The sequence below is a fragment of the Lepidochelys kempii genome, chromosome 5, assembly GCF_965140285.1.
Source record: "Lepidochelys kempii isolate rLepKem1 chromosome 5, rLepKem1.hap1, whole genome shotgun sequence".
Classification (NCBI taxonomy): Eukaryota; Metazoa; Chordata; order Testudines; family Cheloniidae; genus Lepidochelys; species Lepidochelys kempii.
The window spans coordinates 22,546,647-22,559,285 of NC_136384.1; the positions used below are offsets into that span (position 1 = coordinate 22,546,647).

The 12,639-nt window shown below is 43.1% G+C and overlaps 1 protein-coding gene across 2 annotated transcripts in view; it reads right to left on the reverse strand.

Moving 5' to 3' along the window:
- Positions 1–2,128: 2,128 nt before the first annotated feature.
- Positions 2,129–12,639, reverse strand: part of CCBE1 (collagen and calcium binding EGF domains 1) — a 184,866-nt gene continuing 174,355 nt past the window's right edge. The window contains exons 7-12 of one of the 2 annotated variants that reach the window (XM_073343658.2): positions 9,176–9,296; positions 8,081–8,140; positions 6,893–7,032; positions 6,751–6,786; positions 3,808–3,843; positions 2,129–2,451 (exon numbers count right to left, since the gene is read on the reverse strand). In XM_073343658.2, the coding sequence (XP_073199759.1) occupies positions 2,218–2,451; positions 3,808–3,843; positions 6,751–6,786; positions 6,893–7,032; positions 8,081–8,140; positions 9,176–9,296 (627 nt within the window). In that variant the 3' untranslated portion in view covers positions 2,129–2,217. The remainder of the gene's footprint in view (positions 2,452–3,807; positions 3,844–6,750; positions 6,787–6,892; positions 7,033–8,080; positions 8,141–9,175; positions 9,297–12,639) is intronic. The other variant, XM_073343659.2, reaches the window with a different exon arrangement.

Here is a 12,639-nt window from a genome sequence, read left to right on the forward strand (position 1 = left end):
GTACAAGAGTCGACGGGAGAGCAACTGGTGGTTGATTTAGTGGGTTTTCACTAGACCCACTAAATCAACGCCTGGTGGATTGATTCACCACATGTCCATTCCCTGATAAGTGAACACAAGCCCTAAGTGGGCCATATACAGCTCACCTAACACTAGTTTAGGTCTTCCATTATGCTGACTCAAAGATTATTCCACTTCTGGACACACCTTCCTTCCCACAACCCCAACCCCCACTGCTTGGTTCTCAAAATATTTCAAACTGCAGCTCACAAAACTCTTCAGAGCATTGAAGGTCCATGAGCTACTGTAATTAGCCTAACCTTTACTGATTATGTAGTCAGTTCTTTTTAATTTGGGATATATACAAAAGATCAAGAAAACAGGAATGAAGAAAAAACTTATTGCATATGATCTGCAGAAATATACCCATAGGAAGGAATTGAAAAGGTATCTGAGGATAATTTGCAAAGAAACTTCGCAAATTTCAAGATTTCCTGAGATTCCCTGCTCCTTTGCTGACACACTGCAGGGCTAATATTAAGAGTTTGAACTACATGGTTAATATAGTAGGGGTATGTCTATACTGCAATTAGACACCTGTGACTGGCCTGTTACAGCTGACTCGGGCTAACTGTGGTGTAGACGTTCAGGCTCGGGGTTCAGCCTGAGCTCTGGGACTCTCCCACCAAGCAGGATCCTAGAGCCCAGGCACCAGCCTGAGCCTGAATATCTACACTGCAATTAAAAAGCCCCTTAGCCTGAGCCCTGCGAGCCCGAGTCAGCTGGCATGGACCAGCCAGGGCTTTTTAACTGCAGGGTAGCCAACATGGACAGTACTACTGGCATAGGAATTACAGTAATTGCCCTCTGGAAGGGAGACATGAAAGGAGACCCCCCTCCTCCCCCCAAAAAAGCCCCAACCAACCCACGCATCTTGGAAAGGTGCTGCTTATATCACTGTCCATACTTGCTCCAGGGAGAACATACAAGCCCTGGAGATGAAGTGGAGCAATGAGGGGTTTTCTTTTGCACTTGTCACAGGGAAGCTGTCTTAACACTACAAGTACTGTAGGAAGAGGAACCATGCAAATAAAATGCTTGTGCTTAATACACTGGAAAAACTGTGTAGACTATAATGGTGGCAAAGTGCCTGCCAGGTTCAGGAATCTTCCCGGAGAGGTAATATACGTCATAGATGACTAGGGGTACGCTAACTTGTCAATCCAACTTTTCAGTATGGATAGGTGTGAGGAATGAGTTCCCTGTTAATTCTTCAATCCCGCTTTCAAACAACGATTTTCTCTCTGGCCCCGGGGCAGTGACGTGACTTTCTCCAGAGTTCACCCATGCCATCCCAAGCACCAGCGACAGTGTTTGGTCATATGTACTCCTTTATTCACTGCTCTTCATTATATACTGAGTCAAAGATTCTTGTGACATATTACACTTAGAAGAACGTCAGTTACCTTCAACTCAGACAGCAGATGCTAGTGCTAGTCGGTAGAAACAACTTGGATGAAAATTCTTTTGCAAACATTTGGCCTCATTCTGATCTCATATACATCAGTGTATCACTGTTGAATTCAATGGGATGACTTTCACGGGTGTAAGTGAGATCAGAATCAGTTAGTGTACCCCAAGTCATCCACAATGTATATTGCCACTCCTTTCAGATAACTGAACCTGACAGTCATTTTGCCACCACCAAGGGTTGGTTGATTTTATCTGTGTGAATCAGCAAACTTGTCTCATTCACACCAGTTCTTCCTCTTAGTAAATTTCCTGCTCCCTTACCCACCCCCACATCACGTATAGACCATATTCTCTCATTGCACAGCCAGAAATCTATTGCTGACTAGATCTGACTGCCTACACTGGATGAGCAGTGGGGTATTTTTAAGGGACAAGCAGAAGTAGTTTTAGGACACACGCATCCCCCAGCTTTACCTTAGCCCTCATTGTATGACACTTCGGACTGACACTTAGCCAACTAATTTCTATTACAATAATGTCTACATACACGAAGCACAAAAACTGACAAAGGCTGGAATGTATGTAACCACCACTAGTAGATGTCTCTGTAAATAGAGAAAGCTACAGTACATGGGGACAAGAAAAGAGAAAACTGGAAAATTATCTATATATTTTACATCATCAGTGCATTTTTATATTATACAACTCTGAACATCTCTCTTTGCTATATATAACCAAACCTAGCTAATGATGGGCTGTTTTGTGCATCCTAGAGTCTTTGGGTGCAATCCTTTGCTTGTAGTCCTCTCCAGAGCCAAAGTCTACTGTGTCATGATAGTTTGTAAATTCCTGAGGTAATGGAAACTCCTCTGCTGATGAGTGAGTCCTGTGTCCAAACACTCGCTCCTGCAGCTCAGCAATGTCATTTCTGATGTCTGCCATCATCAGCAACAGAAAATCGAATGAGCCTGGTGGGCCCTGCAAACATGACGTGTGATCATTAATAATACCTGTTACTTAGTGCTTTGATATTTTCCAAGCACTGCCCAAATATTAACGTACTTATGCTCGGTGGAGTACTTTAACAAAACATTGCTTGGTGTTGGCTGCCTGAAATAAAACATCTCCCCTTCAATCAACCTGGAATAACTCAGAAAAGCAGCTTCAAATGGTAAATGTGTTTAGCAGACAGGGCTCCATCCTGCAAGATGCTGAACACTTCTGAGAGTAGCCAAATGCCTCCGAGCCCCTCTGGCATCAGCCCTCATCATTTCAGGAAAGTCCTCTGCACTGAGCAGGCACAGAGCATAGTTCAGAGGAGATTCTTTTCCTCATGCTCCTTCTATTTTAAAAAATAAATGACTTACTTTTTATGAATGGAAGATGTATAATAAAACACAATCAATAGGAGAAACTGAATTTTAAAATGAATCAGTTTCTCTACTGTGACCCAAATGCTGTTTATCAATTATTAAATACATTTCCATTTGTAAAAATGTTTTTCCATCTGGTTTTATCTCATTTGACAAAACCATAATGGTTTTTAAGTTCTCTTCACATGGATAAGTACACTGTGCCATCCTCAGATTGTGGACGCGCTGGTGGACCACCCATTTAAGAATCTGCCCTGTAGAAACAAGAGTCTGAAAGGATTTAACAGGCTGCAAATATTCATCTTTGTCCAGTGCTACGTCCCACTCAAATCCCAGGTAAGTCCTATTTTGAGGATGTAAGTGGTGACTAAGGGCCAGATTTTTAAAAGGTATTTAGGTAGCTAAAAATGCAGATAGGTGCCTAGTGAGATTTTCAAACTCACGCCAGTGCCTAACTCCATTGGGAGTGCTTGGTCTGCTGCAGAGGACTGAATTTCACCCTGACTGAATAAGTATATGAGAACAAATACTCTGCATTGCATCTCTCTCTCTTCTTCTTTTAATCTTTATTTGTTAATTGCACCAAACCCCAATTAATCCCTTCTTATTGGATGGTGTTCCTTTTAAGCAAAATGTTTGCTAATCCTGTTCCAATCAGGCACCTGTTACTGCCGTTTACTATTATTAAGCTAACTAGTTCTGTGGGAGATGTCCCAGGATAGTGCCTTCTAACAATGTACAGTACACCATAATGGCATTGTGATGCAATGTATCCACTGAAGAGAGAACAGGGTACATAGACAAGTGTTACGCTTGATGAAATCTTTAGGTACAAAATCCTGATACAGTAACAGAGACATAGAGGGATTGCTTTCACTATAGGTATCCGACTGTGACATTGTTACTAGATCATGTCCTTTCTCTACTGTGGGAATCCTAGGGGGCTGGCAGTGATACTTACAGGTGGCCCTTTTGGTCCTGGCGCTCCTCTCTCCCCCTGTAATAAATACCATTTTAATTAGCTGTGATTAAAGCAAGCAGAAAATGACATAGCTTTGCCTCAACTGAGGCACTCATTCATCCCTGTGGATCAAGAATCCCTTGGTAACTGTAGGCTTCATCCAATAAGGTGACGTAAAATAAGAGGAACAGGTAGGACAGCTTCCATCTAGCCTACACACTGAGGATTGAATCAGGGACCTCCAGAACTTCAAGCAAAAGCTCCTAGAAGCTTGGCCTAAAGAGCCAATCCTCCCTAGTTCAGTCTGCAATAGACTCATATCCCAGGCACACTGCGGACCTGCCACATGCTCTGACCAGTGGGTTACACAGGTGCTACAGGCTAGTAGGCCAGCTAGAACATTTGCCCAGCATATGCCATGAGGGAACTAGCAGCTGGCTATGAGAGCTAGGGGTTGCATGGAAACCTCAGACATATTTTTTTGTCAGAGACTGGTCTTCAAGGCTGTCTCAAGTGTCACTTCTATGTACAACTCTGAAGCACGTTTAAATGTCCATTACTCCTGGCCGGCAGTTGGAGTAATTGAAATTCCTACAAGTGGCTGCTATGCACCCACTTTGAAGTCACTGGATTTAAGAACCGATACCCTGGCTACATGCTCACCCACTTTCCCCCAATTCAACGGGGCTTGTTTACTGTAGGTGTAGAGGGTTTCACATATTCCTCCTCACTAGGCAGAAGCACAAGCACAGAGCAATTACTCACATTATTGCTTGCGTCTCCATGCTTTCCACAACCACACTCAGCAACCTGTAAACTTACACCCCTATTAAATACCCCTGAAGACAAAATTGCAAATCTTGGCTGCCACAAGGAACTACAGGAGCAATCAATTTCTGAAAGGATTGTAGAAAACAAGGTTTACAAAATGGCACCAGTAGCTTTCCAATAGCCTGAAGTTATTTTAAAAATAATATATAGTAATTGTCAGTCAAAATTGGTGCTGGTTCTTAAGGATTTTTATGATTTATAGAGTTCATCATAAAAAACTACAACCAAGGAAAGAGTACTGACCACAGAGGAAGTCACATTTCACTAGAGGAGAAAGACTTTACTCATTTATTATAGCACCGTAATCATTATTTGATTGAAGAGCTGATGTTTTGGGTCACCAGCCACATGTAAAACTAAGTGTTTGCGACCATTTGTTATACATGTAAGATAAAAGTTTTCCAAATACAATTTGGTTTTTTTCTGAAGGTATTCAGATTAACAAGAAATGACAGATTTGCACAATCTCTTAAAACAGAAAATCAAGACCAAAAAAAAACCAACCAAAAAAGAAACCCCAGGAAAAAAAGAGATCAGAAGGACATAGGCCCCGATACTCAAAGGTATTAGGTAACTAATTCCCATGGAAATTAATGGAAGTTAGGCCCCTAAATACCTTTGTGTACCTGGGCCATAGTCACCAAGAGAAAAGAGTGAGGAATTTGAAGACTTGGATCAGTCAGATGGAAGCGGCAGAAATTGCATCAGGGTGAAGACGGAGATCAGAAATCAGTATGAAGAACTCAATGCATTTCATGCATGCAACAACAGAAGTGAGAGAGACATGAGCACTTGCAACAGGGATTTTAGGAAGAGAAGTTTCATATCATAGAAGTAATTAGAGCATCTAAAGATAAATTGGTTGATTACTTCCAAAATGGCTGTGATTATCTTTTCTAAAATACATTTTTATTTATGGCCCAGAGACAGATATCTCCACACACAATATGTATACATTTAATAAGATGGCCATCCCATTATAAAAAACAATTACATGTAGGAGCACTTATGTTCCAGCTGTTAAAAATAAAATTACCCACACAAATACTTCTTTTTAAGCTCCATCTTTCCTTGAACACACAATTTGTAAGCATGTTGCTAGAAAGTTTATGTAAAAAGTCAATAGGTCTTTGGCTGCTAAGTGTCAAAGTCACATTTGAAAATGGGACTTAGGCTTCAAGTCACTTAAGTGCTTTTGAAAATGTTACCTTCAGCAACGTAATTATCCTATAAAAAATCCTCCAGCAACCAGTGGGGGTTTTCATTGCAAAACAATTGCAGGAAAATACCCTTCATGGATAAAACAAAGCAGTGGTTTTACCTTGTGAATCAGGTTTCATTTTGACCCGATACCCGATGAAGGACTTGATTCTAATATTCTACTATGGTCATACAATCATAGAAAAGTAGGGCTGGAAGCGACCTCAAGAGTTCATCTAGTTCATCCCCTTGCACTGAGGCAGGATCAAGTATACCTAGACCATCCCTGACAGGTGTTTGTCCAACCTGTTCTTAAAAACCTCCAATGACAGGGATTACACAACCTCCCTTGGTCGCTTATTCCTGAGCTTAACTATTCTTAGTTAGAAAGTTTTTCCTAATATCTAACCTAAATCTCCTTTGCTGAAAATTAAGCCCATTACTTCTTGTCCTGCTCTCAGTGAACATAGAGGACAATTGATCACTGTCCTCTTTAAAGAAGGATATAGAGAAGGAAAGGGCAGATGCTCAGCATAGAAGAGGGGATAAGCATTTTCAAGAGCCAGGGAACATAAATGAAAGCACAAAACAGAGAGTAGGATGAGGACACAAAGGGATTTGTAGGTGGGGAAGATTCAGCAGTGCATAGGGAGTAAGAGAGAGACGCTGAGGATATGGGTGCAAATGCATGGATGGTCTTGAAAGTGAGGGTAAGGAGCATGTACTTGATGTGGAAACAGAGAAAGACGTGGAAGGTCTTTGAAGCGGGGGGTGGAACATGATCAAATCAGTGGGAGAGGAAAATGATCTTAGTATTTGGAATAAACTGATCTGCAATAGCAATCAGTGAGATTGATGATAGCGATTGGGGGATGTATGCATACGGGAAAAGATTAATCCTTCTGGCCTCACCTTGGTACCATCTCTCCCTGGTGCCCCCGGCGGACCCTGCAAGACAAAGGAATGGTTTTCACAAGAATGGAAAGGCTTGTGTATGCATGTGGATGGTGGGGGGACACACTGCATGTTCTTGATAGGAAAGTAAAATACTGACCACTGGGCCCCGTCTGCCCTGCTTAATATGTGATATATCAGGCGATGGTCCAATGGGTCCCATTGATCCTCTAGGACCTGGTTGGCCTGGAGGTCCAGGTGAGCCAGGAAATCCTGGACTTCCTTTTGGTCCCGGGGCCCCTATAAATTAAAAGTGATCCAGTGAAGGTTAATACCCAGTTAGAGACTTTCCATTAGTGTATCAATGTAAGCAGCAAAGTATACAATTTCCCTAATGGATTCCCTTTTCCTTTCTCTCTTTTCTTTAGGATAGTACTTCACTGATGAGCTGCAGTAATTCCACAAAACCAAAACACAGCAATAAGGCAGTCAGGAACAATTCCATTATTCAGAGCAACAGCACCTTTCTTCACTTTCATCCCAGCATCACAAAGTGCTTCACAAACATTAATTAAGGAAACCTCATGAACAGAACTAGACTACAACTGCTATCAGACAGGTGGTCAGGGATATGAAGAGTGGGAAATGAAGAGAAAAGCAGAAATGTCTCAATACTAACACAACAAAGAGCAAATGGGCAAGTTAAACTAAAGAAAAACCTTTTGTAAAAAAGGAAGCATCAGCAAACTTGCAGCAATGGTGGATTTAAGGCTCTACAGAGGAGAGGCACAGAAACAATCAGGACTTTCAAGTTTAGCCCACTTTTATTGGTGATGTGTTCCATCTTTCTTCTACCTGATACATGAGCAGAAACGTGTACTGTTCTTCTATTCCACTTCTTATACTCATCAGCTACAAGGTGACTGTTGACTCAGTACAAAATATACTTTTAAGAGGCGAAGCAAGACAAATGGTTTATATATAGGTCAATAGAAACATTGCCTTTCTTTGCCTCTCAGAAGTAGGCATCATATTGGAAACAAACAATGTTCTCATAATAAGCAACACTAATGTGATATCTGGCTGAACTGCTTTATAACCAGCAGATGATGCATTCCTCTTCACAGTGCATGAACATGAAGGGCACAAGAAATGAAAGTCAAACACTGAGGTGGAAAACAGAACTAAAAATATTTATGACTAGGGTTTGCAAAGGAACCAGACACCCAATTCCCACTGACTTAGCGTGTCATTCCATTTGAAAATCCCAGCCTACTTGTTCACTAATCACATAGGAAATAGATTAGCATAGGTAGTTTTCAACTAGAAAAAGATAATTCTACAGTACCTTGGACAGCGCAGGTCATTGAGAAACTAGATGGAAGAAGTGTAGAGACTACAGTCAAGCCTTGTTCAGAATGATTTCAAGAAGATAATAAACAGTACATTGCAGTCAGAGTCTTAGCCAGAAGAAGTGTCTAAAACAATATTGTCTTTGCACTGATGACATACCATAGACTGAAGACACTCTCCTCCAAGAAAATAAAGCAAAGATTTCTTCTACTCAGAGACTAACTTTCGAGACTAATAAATTTATTTGAGCATAAGCTTTCGTCTCTAAGGTGTCACAAGTACTCCTTTTCTTTTTGCGGCTACAGACTAACATGGCTGCTACTCTGAAACCTGTCAGAGACTAAAGGAGACTGTAATGATAGGAATCAATTAAGTAGATAAGAAATCAAGCCAACTAAGGAATACAGCTAGAACTCTGCAAAACTTCCTAATGAAACCCAGAACCAGGTAAAACTCTCTTGGGTTTGTTACTAATCCAAAATTAGACCTAAGTTAACTGAAGTTAGTGAACCTTTTAGCATATTTGACCTTAGCTTCAAGGTAACAAGGCTGAATTATAATCTTATAAACTCTGTGATTTCTCATGGTTTCAACCCCATGAGACAAAATGCAAAGTGTGTCAGTGGAGTTTTGTTTTTGTTTTTCAATGCATTTGAATCCAGAAATCAGCACTAAAGCAATGAATGAATTCATGCAAAAATATCATGGGAAAAAGGTTTGTTTGAACCCTTGCAAATTAAAAGCACATTTCCTATTGCGTTAATGAGAATGGGCTAAAGTAACAGGCATTTCTGAAATGAGGTGAGGACAGTTTCAGGCTGAGTTACAAAAATAAAAAATGGTGACTGAAATATACGAGATACCCCAGGAAGAGATGGGAAAAAAAATCTATAGGACGTGTATGTGAGGAAATGTTTGATGAAGAGAAAATGGGAAAGATATCGAAGGCACTGTCAGATTGTGATGTGGTGGACTGGCAGATAAAATCAATTTTAAAAGAAAAATGTTGCACACTTAGAATCATATTAAATGAAACGCTTTTTGTTCATATCACTATTTTATATTTGATTTCTCCTGGCTTGCATCTTACCTGGAGGGCCTTGGTGTCCTGGTTGCCCAGGGGGGCCTGGTATATAGGCATTAGATGCAAGCACCTTTTCACCAGTGATTTGTTTGCTAAGGTCTGCAGCGTTGTTTGGTAGCAAAGCAACCTGAGGGGGAAAAAAGAGAAAGGGTTGTAGATCCACTCTAGTTCCCCAGTTTCAATGACAAGCCTTGTTAAATTTCTCTGGAAACAAAGTGAGTGAAACTTTAAAGGTCTTGATGCAGATGAGGTATTTACTACTAATATTCTCACTATTATTTATATTATGGCAGTTCCCAAAGGCCCTGTCAGGTTTGGGGTTCCCTTGTCCTCGTTGCTGTACAGACACAAACCAAGACATATTTCTCTGCTTCAAGGTGCTTACAATACAATGCCCCAATCCTGCAATACTAGACTGCATAAGGGCAGACTGTTGTACTAGGGTGCAGCCCCCCTGATGACTATGGGGCTCTGGATGGGCACAACTGCCTGCTCACGTCTTGTTCATTGGAGGATCAGGGCATATTTTAAGACAACAGCCAACAAGTGAGTGCAGCAAACGATACAGAAGAGCAGAAGGAAGGGGGCAAAAGGGGAAGAAAGAGGACTACAGCAATAAGATCTCATGGCTACACAGCCTGGCAATGTGCGTCACTTGATGGCCCCAAATCACTGAAACTTAAAAAAAGTTAACAATTCAAAATATTCCCTATCAAACCATAACCCTGTTGTTGTGACCCCTTTATGTTTGCACGGCACACCCTAGCCCCAAAGAAGTGATCCATTGGCGCATGGTTGATTATTTCTGTATTAATAATTAATTAATTAATTAATGTGTTTGTTTCCCCCCTCTGCATAGACTCCCCCCATCTGCCCCTTTACTCAGCACCATTAGTTCATTTAAATATACCTGAACTGCCCCCGCAGCTCCTTCAGATGGTTTGCCTCGCCCTATACAACCCCCACCCCCTACCCCCTCCTGTCCCACATGGGACTGTGAGGTCACTATGGCCCCTTGTTTCCCCACGCTCTGCTGCTGTCTGGGGATGGTGGCAGATAGCTGCAGCTGCCAGGGTGCAGAAAGTCCACTGATCAGTTCAGCGTGTTCTCTGATATCATGGCAGTCTGGGGCTATGGAGATGCCAGTGGGACCTGCCCATCATCTAACTCCCCTTCCCTTTCCTATACCTGTCACAACCCAGGGTGCATCTCCACTGCAGCTGGCAACATGCTTCCCAGCGCCAGTAGACAGACACACGCTAGTTCTGCTTGAGCTAGTGTACTAAAAATAGCAGTGAAGCTGGGGGTAGCGCAGGAAGGACAGCTTGGAGTACAAGCCCACCCAGGCCCCCTGGGTACGTACTCAGCCAGCTAGTCTAAGCCTCCACCCACGCTATCCCCTGGCTATACTGCTACTTTCAGCACATTCACTTGAACAGAGCTAGCATGTGTTTTTCTACCCGCATTGGGAAGTGTCCTCCCAGACACACCACAAGAGTCAGTCTCCTAGTCCCACAAAACAGCTCATAGAGCTCAGAATGGCAGATCACATCAGGGCTCCAGAGACTGTACAAGGGTTGTCACATAGTGCTGCTGGAAGAGGGCAGGAGGCTGCTGGAACTGTGTTGCCCCTAGGGGCTGGTTCATTGAGTGGCCAGGGCACAGGTAGCCCCCTCCACTGCTGCTGTTGAGTTTCTCCTTCCTGGAGGTTGCTGGGGCCCTCTGAAAAGACCACTTCCCTCCCCCGCTGTGAAATTCTGTGGAGGAGTCCAGATGATGTGGGGCTGTTGGAAGGGACAGGGAACAGCTGGGACCATGTGCCCCACTACCTTTCTTCGGGGCTGGGGGGACTGGGGAAAGAGGAACTGAGTTTGGGGAGGAGGGCAACTCAGTTAGGCCTCTCTTCCTGCTCTGTGGATGGTTTTGCAGAGGTAGGACTCTCCTCTACCTTCCAATTACAAGCGTGGGAGATCCCAGAAGTGGGAAAGAGGGGATCCTAGGTGATTATCCGGGTCCAAATGATCATATATCCAGTAGGGAGAGACCAATGGTATTTACTCTGAAAAGCTGATGAACAATGCAAATGGGGAGAAAGTAGAGAAGTAACAACAAAATTCTTTAAACTAGATGAAGTCTCATTAACTAGCCAGTCTCATGAGGAAACATCTCTTCTTCTTCCTTGCCTGCACTATATCTCTTCCTTTCCCTCTCCCTCTATTGTTCTTTAACCCTGTAACTGTAGGATTTAACTCAGAAAAGAGTTCTGGAAACACGCTGTATGAAAGTAGCTGAACAAAACAAAGTTGCACTGTACGAAGAGATGCACATTGTGTATCTGAAGTGCTCTTATGCATTAAACACCAGGCACCCTTGTCCAGATAATTAAAAACATTTCACTGTTAAATTTTAAAATATTCTGAAAACCTTCTGTCCCCCAAAAATCGGTCCAGGGGAGACAACAATCGTCGAATCGTGGAAGTCAATGAATGGCTACGCAGGTGGTGTCGGAGAGAAGGCTTTGGATTCTTCGACCATGGGATGGTGTTCCAAGAAGGAGCAGTGCTAGGCAGAGACGGGCTCCACTTAACGAAGAGAGGGAAGAGCATCTTCATGAGCAGGATGGCTAACCTAGTGAGGAGGGCTTTAAACTAGGTTCACCGGGGGAAGGAGACCAAAGCCCTGAGGTAAGTGGGGAAGTGGGATACCAGGAGGAGGCACGAGCAGGAGCATGTGAGAGGGGAGGGCTCCTGCCTCATACTGAGAACAAGGGGCAATCAGCGGGTTATCTCAAGTGCCTATATACAAATGCACAAAGCCTGGGAAACAAGCAGGGAGAACTGGAGGTCCTGGCAAAGTCAGGGAATTATGATGTGATTGGAATAACGGAGACTTGGTGGGATAACTCGCATGACTGGAGTACTGTCATGGATGGATATAAACTGTTCAGGAAGGACAGGGAGGCCAGAAAAGGTGGGGGAGTTGCACTGTATGTAAGGGAGCAGTATGACTGCTCAGAGCTCAAGTATGAAACTGCAGAAAAACCTGAGAGTCTCTGGATTAAGTTTAGAAGCCTGAGCAACAAGGGTGATGTCGTGGTGGGAGTCTGCTATAGACCACCGGACCAGGGGGATGAGGTGAACAAGGCTTTCTTCCGGCAAGTCTCAGAAGCTACTAGATCGCACGCCCTGGTTCTCATGGGCAACTTCAATCATCCTGATATCTGCTGGGAGAGCAATACAGCGGTGCACAGACAATCCAGGAAGTTTTTGGAAACTGTAGGGGACAATTTCCTGGTGCAAGTGCTGGAGGAACCAACTAGGGGTGGAGCTCTTCTTCAAACCGGGAAGAATTAGTAGGGGAAGCAAAAGTGGATGGGAACCTGGGAGGCAGTGACCACGAGATGGTCGAGTTCAGGATCCTGACACAAGGAAGAGAGGAAAGCAGCAGAATACGGACCCTGGACTTCAGAA